Source organism: Lemur catta, chromosome 3 (assembly GCF_020740605.2).
Source record: "Lemur catta isolate mLemCat1 chromosome 3, mLemCat1.pri, whole genome shotgun sequence".
NCBI lineage: Eukaryota > Metazoa > Chordata > Mammalia > Primates > Lemuridae > Lemur > Lemur catta.
Window position 1 is genome coordinate 16,748,626 of NC_059130.1, and position 25,367 is coordinate 16,773,992.

A 25,367-nucleotide genomic window follows, 5' to 3' on the forward strand; every position below is an offset into this window, starting at 1 on the left:
TAAAGATATACAGTTGATTCTCATTATTGAGGTTAGTCACTTGGAACACTGAGTTAGCGAATACTCTTGAAGCTTATCTAATAGGAATTTTCTCTGTAAAGCCTCATGGTTACGAACACTAGACTGCACTTAAACACTACACTTGGAGGGCCATTTTAAGCAGTGAAATCACCAGCAAAAAGTACAAAAATCTCAACACTAAATAGACCCCGAAAGGGGCACTTGTTTATAATATAAAACAAGGAGGCAGAGCATCGCTGTATTCTACTTTAGCTGGAAACATGAACATTGGGCAAGTCTAATTTTTCCCCACTCTGTGCATGTCCATGAATGACCACATAAGTACTGCAACTATTGATTTGGGGGCTACAAATTTTAGTTGAATAAGTGAATTTGCAAATACAGAATCTGAAAATAAGGAGGATCAACTGTACCTGTCACAGCCTCTCCTTTGTGGTAAACTAAGTATTTCAGGGATCTTGGGAGGATATGGGTTTATTCCAGTGATACTACAGGCCAAAGTTAAATTTCAGACTCTTCATTCAGTACTGTTTGGACTCATACTAAAATCAACTTTATTACTTTGAAGTGAGATTCTTACAAGTGCAGATGGATTAAAGGAAGGCTTCAAGGAAGTGAGACCTGAGCTGGATGTGAAAGATGGGAAAGAATACCATTCTGGACATCCAGAACAGCATATGTGAAATGACAATTATAATCCCTTGTGAAGTAAATTTTTCGAGATAAAAGTGGTTACAAGAAGTTCCACTGTAACCAAAGCCACACAGCATCACATTTTTACCCAGGTTTTTACTATATACTACAGCTGTTTGTGCATGTTTTGAGAACACCCAGGAGAGAAGCCTGACCAGATTAGGAGGGAGGTCATGTGCCCAGGAATAATGGAGACAGATTTGCTGGTCAGAATGGATCCAGACATTAAGTTTGGGTATGGTAGACTAGGTAGGTTTTTGAGATGGTAAGTAACAGCAGTTTTGAGGAGTTCACCATCTTTACTCCCTCTGGGGCCTCATTAGGTAATTGGAGGAAAAAAAGGTAAAATCTGTGGCTACTTTCCTACTTTTTTCCTCTACTTGGCATCATCACTAAGACATAAAGTTTTCCCCTGCTCTATTTTCCCCCATCCCTGTAGCTCTGGTTCCCACTGACATTGCATTTCCTGTTGCTAAAGTGTTATTCCTGGCTTTAGTTGGTTGTTGGCCTGGGAGAAGGTACAAGGGTAGCGCAGCTGGAGCATAACTTGGTTCTGGACAGTCTTCAATTCCTTAGATTGAATGTGTGGCCTCCTACTGGTAACTACTTTGGAGAACAACACTAGCTTTGATATATTTGGATCTCTGGTATATTTGATTTAAAACTTTTTTTAATACAACTTATTATCTTTGTCCCATTCTAGTTTGTGTTTTTGTTATTTCATTCTGGAAGACAAATAGATGCAAAGGCTTGTTATTGTATGTTTGTTTTTGTGGTAACCCCACCCCCTTTAGTTTGTCTAAACAGTTTCCTCTGAAGCACACTGGTGTTTGACTTTCTTCCCGGTACTGATGCTGTAGCTGTTAACCATTTATTGCCTAACATAACAGTACTTCCCTCTCAAGAAGCTAATATTTTGACGATGGTGGCCACCCTTACGTACTAGTAAGCATTAAAGAGCAATACAGACTGGAGTGCAATTAAGTGCCCAAATATGTGGCTCAAGGGTAAGAATCACCAGCCTTTCCACATAATGAGGCCTGTTTGGTGGAGAAAAGTAATAACTTTGTCCTGGCAGAGCCCCTTGTCCCTCCCTCCCACACGTACACACCTTTATCTCAGAGACGCTTAGTTCTTTCTCCCAAACTTCTTTGAGTCTTATCTCCCTGTGTCTGAAAGCCCGAGAAGGGAAAATAGGGCGGGAGCGGGGGTGCCTCCCGGTTAGGTACTGATACAGGTCCCTGAAAGGCCGGGGGAGGTGCTGGATGAGCTGCCCCAGTCCAGTTACAGCCAACCTAGGTCCCAGGCCCTGCCCTTTGCTCCCCTGCTTTTCTGTAAGTCCCGAGGAGGGTGGGCGTGGGAGTAGCCCTAGCTGAGGCTCCCAGGTCCTCCCAGGCTGCTCAGGGGGCCCCAAGCGGTAGCCACGTTCTGATACTGGATAGAAGCCAGGGGAGGGAGCTTGGGGTAAGGGGAGGGCCCTGAGGGAGGGGTCAGAAGCCTTAGGAAAGAGTTAATGCAAAGAGGGGGAGGGGACAGGACGAAGAAACCAAAGGGAAGGCTCAGGTAGGAAAAGAGGAGAGAAGCCTGGTGGGGAGAAGGGAGCCCGAGGGATCAGGGGTAAGAGTTAGGGGGCTTCCCCCTGTTGTACCCTTATCCCAGGGCCGCCAACTTCTAGCTGCGGCGGCGACTTTCAGTTTCATTTCCACGGACCCTCCTGTCTGGGCCGCAGCCGCCGCCGCGATGCCCAGTAAGTTCAGCTGCCGGCAGCTCCGGGAGACGGGCCAGTGCTTCGAGAGTTTCCTGGTCGTTCGGGGACTGGACATGGAGACAGATCGCGAGCGGCTGCGGACCATTTATAACCGCGACTTCAAGATCAGGTACGGGCCGGCCCACTCCCGGCCCTGAATCGCGCGGGCCCAGCTCGCCGCCACGACTCGCGCGCCGGGGCCACCTTTCCCGCCCCGGGGCGCAGAGGGACGCAGCTCCTCCAGCGGCTCGGGCCCGTTCTGGGGCGGTGCAGATCTCGCCTCCTGCGCCCTGCCCACGCCCCGCCAGCGCTGCCCGGGGCCCGCCCGTTCTGCCCGGGCCGGGCCCCTGCGCCAAGTCCCAGCGGACAGCCTCTCGGGCTGCCCGCTCCCCCGGTGGCCAGGCCCAGGGCGAGAAGCGGGGTCCTGTGCCCACGCGCCGCTCGCACAGGCTAGGACAGCGCTCGCGGTGGGGGAGGGGAGGCTCCAGAGGGGGCCCGGGCGTCGCGGGGGCCCGGGGCAGGAGCTGCCTGCTGCGGGCTGCAAGCCCTGGCGCAGGCTTTACGGGGACCCCCTTCACCCTCCTGAGAGGCTGCTGCCTTGGGGGGTCCACTAGCTGGGAGAGCTGAAGAGGCCCAGGGTAGGAGGGAGAATCTCAGGGAGCTCTGGAAAGAAGAAAAGGACGCAAACTGCGTATGTACCAAACCTCCATTAGCACCTGTGGCTTCTCCATGGAGACCCAGGGCCAGGCGCAGCTTCCTGGAGGCCCCTTTCACCGTGTGGTTGAAAGCTGGTTGGTCTCCTTTTCCTGTTACCAACCACCCAAGTAAAAATCAGACAGACTTCTGTCAAACCACAGAATTCGCTTCAAAAACACCTTTATCAACAGGCTGCTGCCTTAGTCGGAAAACCAAGAAACTGTTTAACAGGGATAAATGTAAAGACTTGTACAAATAAACATGGGGTGGTGGGAATTTGGGCTTAATAACAGACCTCCTGAAAAAGACCATGGATTTTAGCAGAGCAGAAGGCCAGTATGAGTGAGATACGGCTGATAAAACAGCTAAAGGAGTCTTCGACTGAGCTGATAGAAGCGTGGTATGGGGCGTGGGGAGAAGGTAATGACTGGGTATTGACCAGATCATGTCTGGAATACTGTTGTTAGTCATGGATATCACATTTTTAGAGGGGCATTAACAGACTTGAGCAATATCTAAAGAAAGGACAAAGATGAAAAGGACCTGTTTTGTGCCATCATGCTGGGCACTCTGGGGCCATAAAGATGAAGACTACACAATGCCAGGGAAGCAGTAGAGGCTGTGCTATGCATACAGTATACATGTATATAATACATGATAATACATGGTAAAATAAAAGGAGGATTATGCTAGAGATAGTAGGAAAACACTGGAGGAAAGCAAAGAAAGAGCAATTGCCATTGCATCACATCATACCAGCACTTCATGGACAGGAATTCACCTATCTCCACAAAGTACAGCGTGGCTCTAAACATGTTACCTACTTCTTTTGGCTGTTAAAGAAAAAGTAATTCTGATACTTGTTAAAACAGTAAGGAAGACTTTACTAAAGACTGCTGTAATAGGGCTGTTGTACTAGGGGAGAGAGATGGAGCTCAACTCTGATTACAGCAAAGACGCTGGAGATTCATAGCCAATGAGCAGAGTAAGGGGGTCAATGTATAGAAAATACTAAGAGGAGACATCAAGAGTGGAGAGATTTTTGGTAAACTGACCCAGCAGGATTCTTGTTAAAGGCAGGCTAGGCAGACTAAGGATTTATATATCCAAGATGGGGGATGAGGAACTTGATCAGACATCAAGAGTGATCATGTATCAAGGGTGGGGAGAATCTCACTAAACTGATTCAGCAGTATTCTTGCTAAAACCAACCTAGGCAGGCCTGCAGTTGGAGGGTAGGGGAAGCCAATGTTAAGGCCTAGTCAAGAAGAGGGCTCAGGGGAGCCTAAACAAAATTTGTTCAAGGAGAGAGTCTGTCTACTGTAAACCAAAGGTAATGGTAGGTTTCGATACTGGGGAAAAACTGGCTATGTTGGATTGCATACAGAATACCATGTATACTGTACATTATGGGTGAATTTACTGTATGCACTTGTTTTTTATGCAAATAAAATACCACTCCCCTGTAATTATTAGAGAATGTGATGGAGAAGGTGGCATTGACCTTGGCCTTGAAGGATAGATAAAATTTTAGTACATTGAGGAGGACAAAAGGACTCTGTGGGTTCATATTCTATCATGAGACCCAGTCAAAGAAACTGAGAAATGTTTGCCTTGAAGAGAGAAAAATCAGAGAGAACAAGGTAGTTATCCTAGAATATTTTAGACTATTATGGTAGAGAGGATTATACTCCCATTTCATTCTAGAATGCAGAAGTAGGTTTCGTCAACATGTTGCACACACACACACCCTCACCAAGTAGGGGAGATTTCTGTTTGGATTAGAGAGAACTTTTCTATGCATCCTTTAAATCCAGGCTGGAATGCTGTGAAATCAACCCTCATCCTCCCAGTAGGAATCGATTGCTTCTTCCTCTGGGCTCTCATAGCTCATTCTTCATACTGTGGGTATAGCCTGATTTTAGCCACATTACACTCTGTCCTTTTAGTACATGGTTGTCTCCCTGGATACCAGGCGCTCAAATCCTCTACCTTTAGTCATTTTTGCATCTGCCCTCAGTCCCTAGCATAGAGCTTTGTATATAGCAGATGCTGAATAAATGCTTGAAGAATCTAATTGAATTAGTACCTAGAGTTGACTGACAACAGAATGGGCTACAGTAGGAGGTATAGCAAGTCACCCTCTTCAGGAATTTTAGGGCGATTCTTACACTGGGAGGGGATAGGTCCCTTCCAGCTAGGTTATTTTGTTTATGTTATGAAATGCTCTGCTCTCAAGTCTTGCCTTTTCCCATCTCTCTTTATTCATTTAGCAAGTGTATTTAATGAGGCTCTACTATGTGTCTGTGCCTTGGTTCCTGCCTCCAAAGAGTATAATCTAGTACAGCAGATGTGTAAACAAACACATGCAATACAGGTGCTAGTATGGTGATAAAGATAAGATAGCTGGAGTTCAAATCCTGGCTCTGTCACTTAGTGGTTGTGTTTAACTTGGAACAACTGTCTAAATCTTTCATTTCCCCAGTTATAAGAGGATGTAAAGTAATGCCTTTCTTTTGGGGTTGTGTGAGGCCAAAATGAGCTGTCGTCAGCAAAGAGTTGGCACTATGTGTCTAGCACGTTGCACAGGCTTTGTAAGTCGTAGCTCTCATTAGTATAATGATTAGGAGTCCATTGTATGGAATAATGACTGGTGTCATGAGAGGTTTCTGAGAGAGGATTCTCACTTTGGACAGGAGATTCATTCTTTTATTTAACAAATATTGGCCGAGTGCCTCCTGTGAATAGCAAACGCAAAAGTGTGAGTTGCTAGAGTTACACAGAAGGAACCTAACTGACTAAGGAAAGAGACAGCGATTAAACAGATCATTATTTAATTACAGTTGAGATGAGTGCTTGTAAGGAAAAGTCCAGTATGCATTGAAAGTATATAATTTAGAGACCTGACCTAGCCTAGGAATTAGAAGTTTCTGAGAGAAAGTGACATTTGAGTTGAATCTTGAAGGATTGACCAAAGTTAGCAGATGTAGGGGGCAAAGGGAGAGTGCTCCAGGCAGAGCAGGCAGCACCTCCAGAGGCTTGGGGTAACCTCAGGAGAAGCTGGTAACATGAGGCCGGAGGGATGCTGGATCAACAGAGCCATGGGGAGGCATTGTGAGATGTTCTGTTTTGTTTTTAATCTTAACAGAAATAGGAAAGCACAGAAAGTTCCAAAGTAAGAGACTGATAAAATCAGGGATTTAGAAAGTATCATTCTGGCTTCTGGCGTGTAGAGTGGGAGTGGCGTGGTGATTGGACCCCTACCCACTGGAAAAAATACATTTTACTTTGTGGCCTAGTATATATAACTTTCACAAAATAATACATGCCCTTGAAACGATACACGGCCTCACTCCCTGCCCTCTGATATTTTTATTCTATTTTACTTCAGTTTTATAAAAATCCTGGCCTTGACCCATTGATGAGGGTTGCAATCCATAGTTCCAAAACATGGAACTAGATGTCCCTGTAAAACCATTTCCAAATCTGATAATGTGTTCTGAAATACCATTCCCCTAGCTTTTGGCCTTTTCTGAATTGGGTCTAAAAAGGTTAGTCATTATTCACTCAACAAACAACAAGGGCCAAAAGCAGGGCAAGGCAGACTAAGGATGTCCACAGCAGCAGAAAAGTCTGCAGAGGACCACAGTGGTACAAGTAGCTGGGAATGGCTAAAATAAGGATGGCTTGACTAGAGGACCAACGTGAGGTGAGGATCTGCACCTCAGTTTCTTCTTTAAAATGGGGTGATAATAGTTGCTACCTCAAAGCGTTGTTGTGAGGATTAAATGAGATAATGCATGTAGGTACTTAGAACAGTATACAGTAAATCAGTGGTCCCCAACCTTTTTAAAAGGCACCAAGGACTGGTTTCATTGGAAGACAGTTTTTCCACGGACTGGGTGGAGGGGGGACGGTTTGAGATGATTCAAGTGTGTTACATTTATTGTGCAGTCAAACCTCTCTGCTAATGATAATCTGTATTTGCAGCAGCTCCCCAGCACTAGCATCACTGCCTCAGCTCCACCTCAGATCATCAGGCATTAGATTCTCATAAGGAGCGCACAGCCTAGATCCTTCACGTGCTCAGTTTACAGTGGGATTCACCTCCTTATGAGAATCTAATGCAGCCGCTGACCTGACAGGAGGCAGAGCTCAGGTGGTGATGTGAGCGAAAGGGAGTGGCTGCAAATACAGATGAAGCTTCCCTGACTCACCCACCACTCACCTCCTGCTGTGTGGCCTAGTTCCTAATAGGCCACTGTACTGGTCCGTGCCCGGAGGTTGGGGACCACAGCGGTAAATGATCAATAAATGTTTTCTTTTTGTTGTTGATGATGATGATGATGTTGTATTTGCATTGTCATTGTTACTATGGAGGATCTGAGTGTGCCATATTAAAGAGTTAGACTTAATCTTGTAGACTGCAGAGTTGTGAATTAGGGGGACATGATTGGATTTGTGTTTGATGGTAATCTTGCCAATATAGGGGATGGATGGGGGAAGGGGTGTTCAGCCAGAGGCAGGGAGAATAGTTAATGGGGCCTAGAAAAATGAGCAAAGGTTATGACCAGGCAGTTCACAGAAGAAATACAAATGACTAATGAACAGAAGGAAAGATTCTGGACTATATTAGTGATCAGGGAAATGCAAATTTAAACAAGATAACATTTTTTTGTAAGATAGTCAAAAATTTAAAGGATTAACAATTTCTGATGTTAAGGTCTTGGGAAAAGAGCATTCTCAAACTCTTGTTAGTGAGAACATAACATTTGTACAACTTGTTTAAAGGGCAATTTGGCAGAACTTACCAAAGTTGTATAGGTTCATACTCTTTGGCCCAGAAATTCTACTTTAAAGAGTTTATGCCATTAGACTTGCCTACAAGTACAAGGGTTTTTGTGCAAGGATGTTTACTGTAACATTTGAAATAGCCGAAAATTGTAAGCAGCCCAGCCGTCTATCAGTGGAGAAATAAACAAACCACGATGCGTTCATATGGTGCTATATTTTGCAGCCATTCAAAAGAAAAAGGTGGCTCTGTAAAGCATTGTCATGGAAGGGCATTCATGGTGGTGAAAAAGCCTATTGCAGAGTAGTATGTCTTGCATACGTAATCTTATTCTTGTGTGGTTTTTTTTTATTGTTTGTTTGTTTTGAGACAGAGTCTTACTCTGTTGCCTGGGCTAGAGTGCCGTGGTGTCAGCCTGGCTCACAGCAACCTCAAACTCCTGGGCTCAAGCAATCCTTCTGCCTCAGCCTCCCGAGTAGCTGGGACTACAGGCATGCGCCACCATGCCCGGCTAATTTTTTCTATATATGTTTTTAGTTGTCCAGCTAATTTCTTTCTATTTTTAGTAGAGACGGGGTCTCGCTCTTCCTCAGGCTGGTCTCGAACTCCTGACCTCGAGCGATCCTCCCGCCTCGGCCTCCCAGAGTGCTAGGATTACAGGCATGAGCCACTGCTCCCAGCCTGATTCCACATCTTTATGATTGTGAATTGTGCTGCAGTAAACATTCAAGTGCAGGTGTCTTGTTTGATAAAATGGTTTCTTTTCCTTTGGGTAGATATCCAGTAGAGGGATTGCTGGGTTGAATGGGAAGTCTATATTTATTTCTCTGAGAAATCTCCATACAACCATAGAGGTTGTACTGTTTCTGTTTTTTAGAAATAGGGTCTCACTCTGTTACCCAGGCTGAAGTACAGTGGCACAATCATAGCTCACTACAATCTCAAACTCCTAGGCTCAGGCAATCCTCCTGTCTTGACCTCTTGAGTAGCTAAGACTACAAGAACATCCCACCACACCCGGCTAATTTTTTTATACTTTGTAGGGTCTTGGCTAGTCTGGAACTCCTGGCCTCAATTGATCCTCCCACCTCAGCCTTCCAAAGTGCTGATATTACAAGTGCAACCCACCATGCCCAGCTGAAATGTACAAAGTTTTTTTTTTTTTTTTTTTTTTTTTTGAGACAGAGTCTCGCTCTGTTGCCCAGGCTAGAATGCCGTGGTGTCAGCCCAGCTCACAGCAACCTCAAACTCCTGGGTTTAAGCAATCCTCCTGCCTCAGCCTCCTGAGTAGCTGGGACTACAGGCATGTGCAACCATGCCCAGCTAATTTTTTCTATATATATTTTTAGCTGTCCAAATCATTTCTTTCTATTTTTTAGTAGAGATGGGGTCTCACTCTTGCTCAGGCTGGTCTCGAACTCCTGACCTCGAGCGATCCTCCCGCCTCGGCCTCCCAGAGTGCTAGGATTACAGGCGTGAGCCACTGCTCCCGGCCTGAAATGTACCAATTTTAAGAGTACTGTTCTATGAGTTTTAACAAATGCATATACCTGTGTGCAAACCCCTATTGAGATCCAGAACATTACATCACCCCAGAAAGGTCCCTCATGCCCTTTCCTAGTCAGTCCTCACCCATAGGCAACCACCGCCCTGATTTTTTTCACAAGAGTATCTGCTTTAAGACTTCATTGAATGGAATCATATATTTAATGAAATCATACTCTTGTGTAAGGTACCTTTCACTCAGCATAATGTTTTTGAGATTCATCCACTTTCTTGTACCAATAGATTCTTTTTATCACTGAGTAGTAGTAGTCCATTGTATGAATACAAATCACAGTTTATATAACCATTCACCTGTTTATGGACATTGTTTTCAGTTTGGGTCTACTTTGAAAAAAGCTGCTATGCACATTTTGTGCAGATCATTTGGTGGACATAAAATTTCATTTCTCTTGGGGATATAGCTAGGAGTAGAATTACTGGGTCATAGAGTACATATGTTTAGTTTTACAAGAAACTATCAGACCTTTCTCCAAAGTGATTATACCATTTTGCACACCAACCAACAATGCGTGAGAGTTCTGGTTGTTCTAAATCCTTATCAATGTTTGGTATTGTCAGTCTTTTAAATTTTAGCCATTTGAGTGAATGTGATGCATTGTTTTTAGTGGCTGCATAATATTCCATGATATGAGTATTTACAGTTTACTCAGCCATCACTCTGTTGAGGGACATTTGCTTTATTTCCAATTCTTGGCCACTGCGAATGACTCTGTAATATCCTTACACGTGTGTCCTTGTACATTGGTACTTCTCTTTCCATGGAATACAATCCAGGAATGGGGCTTATGGATTTTAAAGGATATTGTAAATGTTTATAGATGTTGCCAGATTGTTTTCCAAAAACATTATAATACTTCACTCTTCTACCAGCAATTTATGAGTTCACTTTTCCACATATCCGTAACAGCAATACATGTTAGAACTATTGTTCGTTTTTGTTAGTCTAATGAGCATAAAATATCTCATTTTTACTTTACTTTGCATTTCTCTGTGTTTAGAGGAGTTTTTCATACTCTTTTGGTTATCTGGATTTGTTCTTTAAATTAAATATTCAATTTTTATATTGAATCATTTCTCTTTTCTTGTCAATTTGTAATAAAATTTGTATATTATAAAAGTATATAAATTATAAAATATATATTATTAATATAATTAATATTATATAATTGTATATTATAAAAATTAACCCTTTGCCTGTCATCTGCATTACAAACATTTCTCTGGTGTTTATCAGTTGAATTTGTTTATATTACCTTTTGCCATACAAAATAATTTTTAATAATCAAAAATGTTTACTTTCTTTTATAGCTGCAGGTTTCCAATCTTGTTTAGAAAGTTTTACCAAGAAATGTAGGTGACTAGACATATAATACAAGGGTTGGGGCTTTTTTCCAACAAAAATCTATAATAATATTTGTGATTTTTAAAAAAAAAATTTTTTTATGACTGTCACCTTAGACCAGGGTTAGGTGAATTTGGGTAGCGGTAACAGACATAGAGAATAATTTGAGAAATATTTAGGGGGTAGCATCCACAGTACAAGTTGCAAAACTTGCAAAGATGAGTTTTGCATGCCTGTGTGCCCATGCAGAAGTTTCCAAAGATAGGAGATTTCACATAAATTTTTGATGTTGTCTTCTCTCTTCAAAGACAGAAGATCTGGTTGTCTTGGGTCTACATTCCCTGCTGGCAGCATTTGTCTGGAGATGAGCAGTTACCCCCTTTATATAGGGCATGCACTGCCCAGTTTGGTCAGTCCCCACAAAGCCCTCTTTTCTCCCCAGCGCTGTGCTGTGAGCCCAGAACCACTTTTCATGAAGCCTGCACTATTGTTCTCTTACAGTAGAGTTATGAGGCATGTGTAGTATTCTTAAACTGATGATTCTCAAAAATGGGACTGAATGGGTATCTGGGAGGGCTGCAGGTATCTAGATACCTGTGGAACCTGGCTTCTGTAGGCACTTGAGTTATGCCCCATCCATGGGACTTAGTGACTATGGACTGACTATAAGGGGCCCTGGTGAAAGTTACTGATGACCTCCTGATTTCACTCCCTTTATTTCTGGACCCCTCAGCAACTTTTGATCCTGATAACTGATTTTGAGAATTCTCCTGATTTTCCTTCCTCTCTTGAGGGTTTCTTCTGCTTTCCCTTCCTCCCTGGGTTGTCCTGGCTGCTGTTCTAGGGCTACTCACACTCCCTGGGGAGATCCCAACACTTCCTTAATTGTAACTACTACCTGAGGACTCTCTAATATTTGGCTCTAACCTTGACTTTGGCCAGAATTCTCTGCTTCGGACTCATGGAGCCGGCTGCCTCTGGCTCACAGTAATCTCGAACCAGGCGTTGCCAAATCCAGATGTCATGGTCAGCCCCTCCAACCCCCTCCTCCTCCTCTTGTCTTTACATCCTATCTCAGGAATAGTCCCTGAAGCCAAGCCATTGATCTGAGTATCCTAGACTCCTTCCTCTCCCCAGCCTCTGTTCCCCCTCCGGTCAGTCACCAAATTCTGCAACTTCTACATTCTAAATATTAATGGATCTGGCCCCTCTTCTATCTCTGCCGCTGCCTTGTTCAAGCCTTTGCTGTCATTTAACTGGACAATTGCAGGGGCCCTCTTCTAACTGATCTCCCTGCCTACAGTCTTGCCTCCAGCAAATCCATCCTCCAGTCCTGATGCCAGAGTGATCTGAAATGCAAATATGATCTTGCCACTCCCCTGCCTAAAACCCACCAACTACAGTGGTTCTGTAACCACAGTGTAGCCTCTGACGTGGGCTGAAAGTAAGTCGTTACTACTCCTACTACTACTGCTACTATTAGCACTACTGTTACTACTAATATAAATACTAATGATAGTAGCTAACATTTACTGAGCATTTTCTCTTATACTTTCAAATGATTTATTATCTTTTTAAAACAAATCGTAGCCAATTCAATGTTTTCCGAATAGTCCCGCTCTCATTTGCTTGGGGTGAAGGAGAGGGGCAGAGCTACAGGCAGGGGGTACCAGGGAAGTGTTCGTAACCATTCATAACCATAAATGATATTATCATATACCCTAGTGAGTGACCATGCTGACTTAGCCTTAAGAGTTAAATAGGGGCCAGGCACAGTGGCGCACGCCTGTAATCGTAACACTCTGGGAGGCCAAGGCAAGAGAATCAGTTGAGGTCAGGAGTTTGAGACCAACCTAAGCTAGAGCGAGACCCCGTCTTTACTAAAAATAGAAAAAATTAGCTGGGTGTTGTGGCACACACCAGTAGTCCCAGCTACTTGGGAGGCTGAGGCAGGAGGGTCCCTTGCCCAGGAGTTTGAGGTTGCTGTGAGCTAGGCTGACGCCACAGCACTCTAACCAAGGCAACAGAGTAAGACTCTGTCTCAAAAAAAAAAAAAAAAAAAGAGTTAAATAGGAATTACCATAGTTCTTATGAACAAAGATTTGCTTTCATTCTCTACAAAACATTGAGGGCGTGTGTCAGTCATCCAGATCTTGAAAATGTCTGTGAAGTATGTCACACATGGGAATGGCCTCAGGCTCCTGGGTGCCAGTAAAGGAGGGAGGAGGACTGCTGGCGGTCAGGGTCAAGTCCGGGCTTCCTGGCCTGACATGCAAAACCATGCATGATTCTGGTCCCTGCCCACCTCTGCTCCTCCTGCCACTCCCTTGCGCTTTTCACTCTAGTACAACCAAACTGTGTGAAACTAATCATCGCTCACCCTTACTGAGGTCTCCTATGTGCCAAGCACTGGGCTTCGTGGCTCACTGCAGTGTTGATATCTCGTGTAAACCCCTCAGCTACCCTGCAAGGCAAGTCTTGCTTTCCCATGTTGTAGAGGAAGACAGTGAGGCTCCAAGAGGTGAAGTAGCCTGAGCTGACCTGGCTAGACAGTTGAGCGGGCACCCCCCTCCACCCCTTCCGGCACATGTTCTTGCATATCCCTCACCTTTGCTGGGTGATGCCCATTCGTCCTCAGGACTTGATTGTGACGCTGTCTCCTGGGGAAGCCCTTGCAGACGCCCACCCCGCCCCCAGGCTGGACTCAGTGCCCCTTCTTGGCCTGAGGGGCCTCAGTGGCGGTGCTCTGGGCAACAGGCTGGAATCTGTGTGCTCAGGCTGTGTGCTCCTCGAGGCAGGGTCTGGGTCTCTTGCATCTTTGAACCTCCAGCATCTCGTACAATGTCTGGCACATAACAGGCCTCTGTAAGTGTTTGTTGAGTTGACTAAACTGAACTCCAGGCACTGAACCTTGAGATTATTGTCCTTCTGACCAGTTTTCCCTGTCTTCACCTTCTCTAGGCACAAAGCCAGGCTATTTGATCTCTGGAGAAGGATCCTTTCCCTTCCTGCTTGGTTCCACCTGCACCCTTTGACTTCGGGTGGAAACTGCTGTCTGATCAGCCACCTTGCCCACACACCCTGGACATCTGTACTGTCTCTGACCCCCTCTCTCCTCACCACCGGGCTGGACCCCACAGCTACCCCTCTGAATCAACTTATTCCGCTTCCCCTTAGCCTGTGCTCTTTCTGCTGGGTTGTTTTATTTTCGGTCCCAAATAGTTTTCCAAAAAAAAAAAAAATTTTTTTTTTTTTTTCATTTCTTTCTCTCTCTTCCTTCCCTTAGTCCTCCCAGTGAAAGCCTATGATTGGGCTTTTCTCCTCAGAAATGCACAATCCACAACCCACTGTCTAAAACAACTATGTTTTGGGAAGTCTCGTTGCCTTCCCTTAAAACATTAAAAGTTCCCCCAAGCCCGGCCTGAGTCTCTGTCGCTGGATCCTGTCCTGCTCTGCAGCAGGGCTGGTGTGTCCACGACAGAGGGACCCTCAGACACCCTCCCCCACGAGCCGCCTGCGTCCCAAGGCCCTGCCTTTCCTCACTTCCCAGTCTCCTCTGCTTCCGGCAGCTTTGGGACCCCCGCCCCTGGCTTCTCCTCCATGCTGTATGGGATGAAGATTGCAAATCTGGCCTACGTCAACAAGACTCGGGTCAGGTTCTTCAGACTCGACCGCTGGGCCGACGTGCGGTTCCCAGAAAAGAGGAGAATGAAGTTGGGGTCAGATATCAGCAAACACCACAAGTCACTGCTAGCCAAGATCTTTTATGACAGGTGTGTGTGTGTGTGTGTGAAGGGGGGCCCGCAGGGCATGGGGGAAGGAGGCTGTCTGGCTAAGGAAAGAGTGGGTTACAGGGGGCGGGGGGTAAGGCCCCCTCTTTCAGGGAATGGGGAAGGGCAGGGCATTGGTCCGGAGGGAGGGGGTGAGTTTCCTGAGCACAGTGGGCACTTTGCCAGCCTCCTAAGCCTAAGACTTTCCCCAGGGTAAGCCCCAGTCCAGGCCTCTCCCGCCCCAGCCCCCCCTTGACTCCCGCTCTCCCCAGGGCTGAGTATCTTCACGGGAAACATGGGGTGGACGTGGAAGTCGAGGGGCCCCATGAGGCCCGAGATGGGCAGCTCCTTATCCGCCTGGATTTGAACTGCAAGGAGGTGCTGACCCTGAGGCTTCGGAATGGGGGAACCCAGCCTGTCACCCTCACTCATCTCTTCCCCCTCTGCCGGACACCCCAGTTTGCCTTCTACAATGGAGACCAGGAGCTGCCCTGCCCGCTGGGCCCCGGTGAGTGGGTGTCCAACGGAAAGAGCCTCTGGTGGACAGGGCCTTGTCCTGGGCAGTGAGGGCACCTTGGGACGCACACTGTTGCTCCTGCCTCGGTTGGGGCTGTCTCGGGGAGCGTCCAGGGTGAGGATGCTCACGGAAGGGCTCCCCCCGCAACCCCATTCACTCAGCTGTCCTCCTCCAGGGGAATGCTATGAGCTCCATGTCCACTGTAAGACCAGCTTCGTGGGCTACTTCCCAGCCACGGTGCTCTGGGAGCTGCTAGGACCTGGGGAGTCAGGTTCAGAGGGAGCTGGCACCTTCTACATTGCCCGCTTCCTGGCCGCCGTCGCCCACAGCCCGCTGGCTGCACAACTCAAGCCCACGACTCCCTTCAAGAGGACCCAGATCCCTGGAAACCCTGTGGTGACCAGCCGGATAGAGGAAGGAGAGAGACCTGACCGGTAACTCCTCCCTGCAGCCCAGGGCGGGCTGGGAGAACCCCGACCACCTCAGTGTGGGCTCCTGGGAAGAGCACAGGGCCAGAGCCCCCTTTCCTGACTGCGGGCTCCTCCCCCTCTGTGTCTCAGAGACCTTTTCTGTCCGGGAAGAAAGTTGCAGATGAGCCTCAGGTATGAGGACAGTATGAAAAAAATTTAGGTATTTGCACTGTGTGATGCATTATTAGGCAACCCATTGTAGACATCTTTTTTTTAAACAGCTTTATTGAAATAATTCACAGAACATACAATTCACACGTTTAAAGTATACAGTTCAGTGATTTTTAAGGATATTCATAGATATGTGCAGCTGTCACCACAGTTTTACATTTCATTACCCCAAAAAGAGACCCTGTACCCTTTAGATGTCACCCAACCCCATTCAGCCCTGAGCAAGTACTCATCTACTTTCTATCTCTGTAGATTTCTCCATGCGGGACATGTCGTGTGAATGGAATCCTAGTGTAGTATGTGTAGGCAGCTCTCTATGTTAATACATGTTCACAAGATGTGAAGCTACAAAAACAAACTATGTAATAGGACCTTCACAGACCACAGTGCTCCTTTTGTTGACTATGTATGTGTAGAATACAAATTTACAGAGAAAAAAGTCTGGATACCAAAAAGTTAACATTGGTTATCCCTGGATGGCAAGAAATTTATTTATTTGTTACCTATTACCTGATTTTTGTTCTCTAGTGAACATGTATTGCTTATATAATACTTTATTTATTTATTTATTTATTTATTTATTTATTTATTTTTTGAGACACGATCTCACTCTGTTACCTGGGCTAGAGTGCCGTGGCGTCAGCCTAGCTCACAGCAACCTCAAACTCCTGGGCTCGAGCCATCCTCCTGCCTCAGCCTCCCGGGTAGCTGGGACTACAGGCCTGCGCCACCATGCCCGGCTAATTTTTTCTCTATATATTTTTAACTGTCCATATAATTTCCTCCTATTTTTAGTAGAGACGGGGTCTCGCTCTTGCTCAGGCTGGTCTCGAACTCCTGCCTTCGAGCGATCCACCCTCCTCAGCCTCCCAGAGTGCTAGGATTACAGGCGTGAGCCACCGCGCCCGGCCTATAATACTTTTTAAATGTTTCCAAGTATCATGCTTTCCAAAAATGAGAACTGTCCCACCTCGGAGCAGGCAGCCACAGGAGCCAGTAAGCTCCACATCCATGGGCAAAACTGCTGCCCAGGTTTCAGCACCAGTACTGCACGAGGGCTTTGTACATCCTGCTCAGAGGGGCACTCCCAGAGTCTTTGGAGGTGAGGTGTCTCTGTGTTTGTGACAGCTTGTCTTCCCTCACTCCTGCAGTGCTAAAGGCTATGATCTGGAATTAAGCATGGCGCTGGGGACATACTACCCACCCCCCCGCCTCAGGCAGCTGCTCCCCGTGCTTCTTCAGGGAACAAGTATCTTCACGGCCCCAAAGGAGGTCGCTGAGATCAAGTAAGTGCCACTTCCCTGCACCCACACTCTCCCCAGCCTGCTGTCTCCTCCCTACTGGCTTCTTCCCATTGCCCTGACACCTCTGTCCTCAGCCTCCCCGGCTCCATGCATTCATTCCCTTACTGAGCACGTGCTGTGCGCCAAGCATCGGTCAAGGTGAACCAGTCAAACAGGAGCCTTGCCCGTTCTAGTGGGGCACAATGAGCATTTATCTTACATTTCATGGAGTGATGAATGCTGTAAATAACTAAACTGATACTAAATTAAAACCAAAGCAAAGTAAGGGGATGGGATCAGTGCTGGCTTCTTTGAGAAGGTAACATCTGAACAGAGAAGGACATTTCAATGAGGTGAGGATGGGAGTCAAGGGAGGATCTGGGGGGAGAGTGTTCTGGCCATAAGATCCACAGTGCAAAGGCTGAGTCAGGCCTGAGGTGGGGGCAGGGGCATCCGAGGAAGCAAGAGCCAGGGCTCCTTTCTTCGAGGACTATGACCCCCATCTATTTCTCTGCCCTTCTGGTCTTCCCCACTTTTCAAAGCTTTCTTAGTTCCAGACCTTCGGATGGGAGAGGTTGGATGTTCCTGGACACGGGGGTTGTCTGACCTGTCCTGTTCCTGCCCCCACCCACCCCTCCCAACCATCACTCCAGGGCCCAGCTGGAGACAGCTCTGAAGTGGAGGAACTACGAGGTGAAGTTCCGGCTGCTGCTGCACCTGGAGGAGCTGCAGATGGAGCATGACATCCGGCACTATGACCTGGAGTCAGTGCCCATGACCTGGGACCCGGTGGACCAGAACCCCAGGCTGCTCACACTGGAGGTCGGGGCTCGATCGGGTGTGGGGAAGGTGGGCCCAAGCCAGCCAACACACAGGCTGTGAGCAGAGCTATTCCTGACAGCAGGGCAAGACACGAGTTAGGATGAAATGGTTCCTGCCCCAAAGGGCTTAGCAAGAAGCAGGGTGGGCATCCTGTGCCCAGAGAGGTGTTGGAGCAGGGCAACGGGGACGATGTTTGCTCCCACCAGCTGTGTGACCTTGAGCAAGTCCCTTGCTTTCTCTGAGCCTTAGTACCCTTAGCTGAAAAAGCACAGAGCTAGACTAGGTAACCCTTAGAGCCTTTCTAGCTCTCAGATTTTGAATGTGTACATTAAAGCCCAGAATTACACCTGGATTCTGCACACAAGTGCAGGTGGGAAGGGAGAGGGTGAAGCTGATCAAGGAAAGATTACTGCAGGAAGTGAGTTTCAAACAAGATTTTAAAGGCAGAAGGCTGGGTGCAATGGCTCATGCCTGTTATCCCAGCGCTTGAGGCCAGGAGTTTGAGAACAGCTTAGGCAATGTAACAAGACCTGATCTCTAAAAAATTTGTTTAAGTTAGCTGGGCGTGGTGGCATGTGCCTGTCGCTCTAGCTACTTGGGAGGCTGAGGTGAGAGGATTGCTTGAGTGCAGGAGTTCAAGGTTGTAGTGAGCTATAACTGCACCATTGCACTCCAGCCTGGGTGACAGAGCAAGACCCTGTCTCGAATGAATGAATGAATGAATGAATGAATGAATGAATGAACAAACGAACGTAGAGTAGGCCAAGAGCACAGCTGCACTGGAGGTTCTGGGCTCCCGGACTTGGCAGGATTCTTCTCCATCCCCTTCCCCTAGCTCCTGCCCTGGGGGGTGGGAGAGGAAGGAGGGATGCAGGGATATCATAGCTCCCTGAGTCCTGGGTTAGAAGGCTAGAGCCTTCCTGTCCCTCAGAGGTCTGGAGAGCCTAGAGGTCCATCCCTGGGATAAAAGCTTGCTTGTGTTCATACCCCATAGGTTCCAGGGGTGACCGAGAGCCGCCCCTCAGTGCTACGGGGTGACCACCTGTTCGCCCTTTTGTCCTCTGAGACACATCAGGAGGACTCTATCACCTACAAGGGCTTTGTGCACAAGGTGGAATTGGACCGTGTCAAGCTGAGCTTTTCCACAAGGTGGGCATTGGGGGAACTCTGAGCTGCCAGAAGGGTCTGCGGGCTTCTCGCTGAGGCCAGGGGAGGAAGAGTGCTCCTCCCTGAGACGAGTGGGACCTGAGGGACAGGGCGGGAGGCTTTTCTTCAGGCGTACCCTGAGATGCCTACCCTGAGATGCCGCTGCAGCTTCCTCTCCTGGAGAGCTTTGCGTAGAGATCTTGGGAAGAGGGGGTGGAGCAGAGAGGTGGGTGGAGAGGGTCCTGGCCTTTTGTCGCCTCCCCACTCAACAAACTCTTTCGTCCTCTCTCTCCCTGCCCAAAGCCTCCTGAGCCGCTTTGTGGATGGGCTGACCTTCAAGGTGAACTTTACCTTCAACCGCCAGCCCCTGCGGGTCCAGCACCGTGCCCTGGAGCTGACAGGGCGCTGGCTGCTGTGGCCCATGCTCTTCCCTGTGGCCTCCCATGGGGTCCCGCTGCTGCCCTCAGATGTGAAGCTCAAGTGAGACTGTGGGCAGGGGGGCTCTGGGGCTACTTGGAGTGTGGGCGTGGGGGATGGAGTCGGGGAGGCCTCTGGGTCACTGGATGACTTCATATTCACACCCCCGGCCCCTCTGCCAGGCTGTACGACCGGAGTCTGGAGTCAAACCCAGAGCAGCTGCAGGCCATGAAGCACATTGTTATGGGGACCACCCGTCCAGCCCCCTACATCATCTTTGGGCCTCCGGGCACCGGCAAGACTGTCACATTAGTGGAGGCCATTAAGCAGGTGGGGCCTGAGCATAGACCTGGGGCCCTGCATGCTGACTCCCCAGCACCAAGCAGTTGTTCCCAGGCTCCAGTTCCCTCCAGCTGCCTGAATGCTCCTGCGTCTGAGCAGCCACCAAAAGGGAGGTAGGGGGTTAGGGTCAATGTGGCTGTTGAGTACTGTTGTGCAGGTTGGGCACTGCACAACTCTAAGAGTACCGTTCACATTTCAGTCATCATAGACTTATATATTCACTGCAACAGTTATTCAGCATTGAAGTGTTATTAGGACTAGCAGGAGCCTGGGGATCAGAACTTGCTTTTTGTGTCACTACCTCCCTCAGCTATTGGAGGCCAGTTGCTGTACTGCCCCAGGCTGAGTTATGACTGAGTCTCAGGAAGCTGTTTCCCACATTTTGCTTATCCGCATCTCAGGTGGTGAAGCACTTGCCCAAAGCGCACATCCTGGCCTGCGCTCCATCCAACTCGGGGGCTGACCTCCTCTGTCAGCGGCTCCGGGTCCACCTGCCCAGCTCCATCTACCGCCTCCTGGCCCCCAGCAGGGACATCCGCATGGTGCCCGAGGACATCAAGGTACCTAGGGAAGTGCAGAGGGCCATGGGATGGCGGGTGCTGGGGAGGCTCTCTACTGGATTCTGATACTTGCTTTGTGACCTTGGGTTGGTCAGGACCTCTCTCTGGGCCTCAGTTTTTTGATCTGTAAAGTGAGGGAGGTGGATAAAATTGTTCGAGGGGCCCAGACCGAGAGTCAGGGTGAGAATGGGTGGAGCCAAGCTAATTCCGTTGGTCCTTGCACAATCCGTAGCCCTGCTGCAACTGGGATGCAAAGAAGGGGGAGTATGTATTTCCCGCCAAGAAGAAGCTGCAGGAATATCCAGTCTTAATTACCACCCTCATCACTGCCAGCAGGTGGGGCATGTGTCTCTTAATCGTAAGTGTAAGTAAAGGGGTAGTGGGCTGGGAGATGGGGAAGAATGGCTCCTGGAGGGTGAGGTGAGGGGCCAGCTTGGGTGAGCATTCACGTTTGGTAGTTGGGTGCCTGGATATGACCCTGCCTGGCCTGACACCTCCCAGGTTGGTCTCAGCCCAGTTTCCCATTGATCACTTCACACACATCTTCATCGATGAGGCTGGCCACTGCATGGAGCCCGAAAGTCTGGTGGCCATAGCAGGTGAGGGACTCAGGTGGGCTGTAGGTGTGCCACCCTGCGTGGGGTCGGGGAGGATCTGCCCCTCACCTCTCTCCCCACACCACCCCTGCTCCCCAGGGCTGATGGAAGTAAAGGAAACAGGCAATCCAGGAGGGCAGCTGGTGCTGGCAGGAGACCCTCGGCAACTGGGGCCTGTGCTGCGTTCCCCACTGACCCAGAAGCACGGGCTGGGGTACTCACTGCTGGAGCGGCTGCTCACCTTCAATGCCCTGTACAAGAAGGGCGCCGATGGTTATAACCCCCAGTTTATAACCAAGCTGCTACGCAACTACAGGTATCCCGCACCCTTGCCTCTCCTGCTAGCCCATGCCCTCACACCCTCCGTGCAGCCCCGGCTGGCGGATCTGCCTGCAGTCCTGTTGCTCAGAGGCTGTAGGACACAGAAAGACTCAAAACGGGAAGGTAGGAAGTCTCCTTTCTAGCCCCATCACTGCTGCTTGCTGTCTGTGTGACTTAGCAGGTGGTTTCACTCTGGATCAGCCGGCTTACCTGGATTGGGGGTGGTCAGCGGTTGCCAGAGACTAAGATGTGGCTGGTGTGGGTCCCAGGTGAAGTCTCCAGGCAATCCGAGGATAAGTGGGGAAAACAGGGAGAATACAGTTTTTCATAAACCTATTGTTATTCTAAAATGCTTAGATGAGTTTCAGGCTGTCCTAAGAAGTCAATAAATATTAGCTGTTGTGTCATTGCTTCTTAATATGTTCGGATTTAATGCATTGTCTCTCATCAAAGAAGTAGAGGATAATTTGTTTTTGTACTGTCCTTCCTCAGCAAATTTGAAAGCTGAGAATGGGTCCCTAATTTTTTTTTTTTTTTTTTTTGGTAGAGATCAGGGTCTTGCAATGTTGCCCCGGGCTAGAATCGAACTCCTGGTCTCAAGTGATCCTCCTGCCTCACCCTCCCAAAGTGTGGGGAGTACAGGCGTGAGCCACTGTGCCCAACTACCCTAACTTTTTAGTTTTCGTTTAAAAAATTTGACTGGCCTATTAAATCCTTGAACTAGATTCTCTTTGGAACTACGTTTGGTTCTGCTTTCTGTGGTTTACAGTGCCTGGCAGCAGACGTTGTGGATGAATGTGTCCTGCTATCCGGGAAGGAGGGCAGGAGGATAATGTGTGTGGGCCCAGAGCGGGTAGAGTAGGGGTCCCCGAGGGTGGGGCAGAAGTAATCCGACCCTTGGTCTTGCTCTTCCTTCCTCCCCCTGCCTCCCAGGTCTCACCCCACCATCCTGGACATTCCTAACCAGCTATATTACGAAGCGGAGCTACAGGCCTGTGCTGACATCATCGATCGAGAACGCTTCTGCCGCTGGGAGGGTCTGCCTCGAAAGGTGAGGCTGAGCATGGCAGGGGCTCAGGCTCCCACCCCTGTACCCCAACCTCTGTCCTCCTGAAGGTGCAGGGCAGGAGGAATGCTTCGAGGAGAAGCATGGGCCCCTCCCTTGATCACCTTGGCCTGGGATCCCTTATTCTCTGGAAGGAAGAGTGGGGAGTGGGGGGAAGGGAAGCAGGGAGGTCAGCTGAGCATTTCCCCTGACCCCACATCCAGGGCTTTCCCATCATCTTTCACGGCGTAATGGGCAAGGATGAGCGTGAGGGCAATAGCCCATCTTTCTTCAACCCTGAAGAGGCTGCCACAGTGACTAACTACCTGAAGCTGCTCCTGGTCCCCTCCTCCAAGAAGGGCAAAGTCCGCCTGAGTCCCCGAAGTGTGGGCGTCATCTCCCCATACCGGAAGCAGGTCAGGTCCCCAGTTCCCAGAAAGGATGGGACCCTTCCCCCAAGATGGTACTGCTTTAATACCCAGACAACTAGGCAGAGGCTCCAGGAGCTCAGGCCTCTGCTGGCCCCGTAGCTCAGAAGAGCACAGAGGTCAGCTGCCCTCTCCTGGTTCCCCAGCTCCCTGGCCTCCTCTGGCTCCCTCTTGCACTGGGGTAATGGCATGAAAGAAAGGCATGTGTCTCCTCCTTCCAGGTGGAAAAAATCCGTTATTGCATCACCAAACTTGACAAGGAGCTTCGGGGCCTGGATGACATCAAGGACTTGAAGGTGACACACTGTTCCACATTCGCTCCCTGCCTTCTGTTTACCCCCACTTACCCACTTTCAGAGACCTCCTGGGGCTTCTGCTCCTGTCCAGCCCATGTCCCCGTCCTACCCCTGCTGCCTTGAGATGGAACAGGGACTCTCCCCAAGCCTCGCTCCTGGGGATTCCAACTTAAAGGTCTGGGATGCAGTCAGGAAGCCTGCATGTTTAATAAGCGCCTCATGTCATTCTTACAGTTAGGCAGGTTTGAGGCCTCTGCCCTAAGGGTAAAGTTCAATTTCCATGGTTTATGGGACATGTCATGTGATACTGTCATCTCCAGCCCCACCCTTAGTAGTTTAACTCTTTCTCTGAGGTTGTGGTTCTCAACGCTGGCTGCAGATAAAAATCACCTGGAGAGCTTTTAAACCTGCTGGTGCCAGGACCCCACCCAGCCAATTAGCACTGCTATCTCGGGCCGGGGCTTAGGCATTTTTTACAGCTCCTCGGGTGATTCTGTGATAATGTGCAGCCAGGGTTGAAAACCACTGCTCTAAGATTTAGAGGCCTTCCCTTGGTAATTCTGATCGGGAGGTCTGGGTTAGGGCCCAGGGCTGTATATTCTCAACAAGTACTTAGTGATTATTTTCAGGAAAGTTTGAAAAACACTGCTGTGAGTTACCCTGTTTTTGCCGTGCTGTTTTCTTTGCTCAGAACACTTTCCAGGCCCCACCCCCTTCACTGGATTCATCCTTCAGGTTTCAGCTTCCACAGCATACTTCTTGTCCTCTTTTCCTGGTCATTGTCACAGCGTTCACTCACTCGCTCCACTGATCTACAATTGCCCGGTGACTTTTCTGTACCGTTCTTGGAACTCACGCTCCCTGGGCAGGACATGTCCCTGTGGTGCCCCTTTGACACCCCTGGTCTCAGACCTGCCTCTCTCCCCCCAGGTGGGCTCTGTGGAAGAATTCCAAGGCCAGGAACGAAGTGTCATCCTTATCTCCACCGTGCGAAGCAGCCAGAGCTTTGTGCAGCTGGATCTGGACTTTAACCTGGGTTTCCTGAAGAACCCCAAGGTTTGAGGGCTGTTGGGTGGCAGGACTTCTTCCTTAGGCCCTTCCCTCCCTTGACCCCGCCACTTCTTCCTTCCAGAGGTTCAACGTAGCTGTGACCCGGGCCAAGGCTTTACTCATCATAGTGGGCAACCCCCTTCTCCTGGGCCATGACCCCGACTGGAAAGTGTGAGCATTCCCACCGTGATCCCTCTTGGTGGCCACAAAACCCCCGGCCTAGGGCAGATGTGTCTTTATTAAGCACCTACTTATACTTTCATTAATCCTCAGATCTGTGCATCTTTACAACACCCCCACTGTATCTGTAAGTTAACTGATATTCAGAGGTTAAGTATAGCACAGATGTTACAGGACCCAGGCTTAGCCTCTGCTGATGCTCCTCTGTACCCCACAGATTCTTGGAGTTCTGTAAAGAAAACGGAGGGTACACCGGGTGCCCCTTCCCTGCCAAACTGGACCTGCAGCAGGGACAGAATTTACTCCAAGGTCTGAGCAAGCTCAGCCCCTCTACCTCAGGTATGGCGGGGCCGCCCGGGCCAGGTCAGGCCCAGTGCTGGAGGAGGAAGAAAGGAAGACAAAGCGCACCTCTTTTCTTTCTAGGGCCCCACAGTCACGACTACCTCCTCCTCCAGGAGCAGGAGGGTGAAGGGGGCCTGTCCCTGCAAGTGGAGCCAGAGTGGAGGAATGAGCTCTGAAGACACAGCAGCCGGCCTTCTCACACCAGCCAAGCCTTAACTGCCTGCCTGACCCTGAACCAGAACCCTGCTTGAACCCGGACCCAGCAGAGCTGCCCCTCCAAGGGACAGGAATGCTGGGGGCGGGAGTGTACAACCCAAGCCATTCCACCCCCTCCCCTACTGGGGAGAATGACACATCAAGCTGCTAACAATTGGGGGAAGGGGGAGGAAGAAAAGCTCTGAAAACAAAATCTTGTTCTATGCAAAAGCCTTGATAATGTCTCCTCAGACTGGCCCCAGGTTCCTGAGCCCCCAAGCTGACCCTGCATGGGAGGGTGGGACCCAGCTTAGGGTCATACCCACTCCCAGCTAGAGAGAAACCCAGCCCCCACATCCAGGGAGGAAACCCAGTGGGAGGTGGCAGGGAAGCCACCCACAGGTTTCTAAGTTTAGTCCCAGCTACAGACCACTCCCCTCACCCGCCTCCTAGGCCCAGAGCCAGGCATGACCTCATCCTCGGCTCTAAGACTCCACCCTGCTGGCCGGAGTCCTGCCTTTACAGACAGGGGGCCAGCCTGGCAAGCAACTTGGAAATG

General features: G+C 48.9%; 1 protein-coding gene across 3 annotated transcripts; it reads left to right on the top strand.

The window, feature by feature from the left end:
• Positions 1–1,857: 1,857 nt before the first annotated feature.
• Positions 1,858–25,039, top strand: MOV10 (Mov10 RISC complex RNA helicase). Of its 3 annotated transcripts, none has more exons than XM_045546817.1 (21): positions 1,858–2,277; positions 2,374–2,591; positions 14,427–14,630; positions 14,900–15,135; positions 15,320–15,578; positions 16,937–17,071; positions 17,722–17,890; positions 18,885–19,039; positions 19,340–19,516; positions 19,636–19,783; positions 20,197–20,355; positions 20,588–20,691; positions 20,857–20,954; positions 21,051–21,267; positions 22,206–22,323; positions 22,542–22,733; positions 22,967–23,041; positions 23,972–24,097; positions 24,174–24,262; positions 24,489–24,610; positions 24,695–25,039. In XM_045546817.1, exons 2-21 carry the CDS (start codon positions 2,455–2,457, stop codon positions 24,787–24,789), a joined length of 3,015 nt encoding a protein of 1,004 aa, XP_045402773.1. In that variant the 5' UTR covers positions 1,858–2,277; positions 2,374–2,454; the 3' UTR covers positions 24,790–25,039. The 3 variants fall into 3 exon arrangements, with proteins under 3 accessions (XP_045402773.1, XP_045402775.1, XP_045402774.1); XM_045546819.1 differs by having other exon boundaries at positions 1,984–2,277; positions 24,489–24,580; XM_045546818.1 differs by having other exon boundaries at positions 2,092–2,178.
• Positions 25,040–25,367: the final 328 nt, after the last annotated feature.

Excerpts from the sequence above, each read along its gene's own strand:
- MOV10 (XM_045546817.1), top strand. The coding sequence starts at position 2,455 with ATGCCCAGTAAGTTCAGCTGCCGGCAGCTCCGGGAGACGGGCCAGTGC. Across the intron at positions 20,356-20,587 it reads TGGTGCCCGAGGACATCAAG|CCCTGCTGCAACTGGGATGC; the intron begins GTACCTAGGGAA and ends CACAATCCGTAG. Across the intron at positions 20,955-21,050 it reads AAGTCTGGTGGCCATAGCAG|GGCTGATGGAAGTAAAGGAA; the intron begins GTGAGGGACTCA and ends CCTGCTCCCCAG.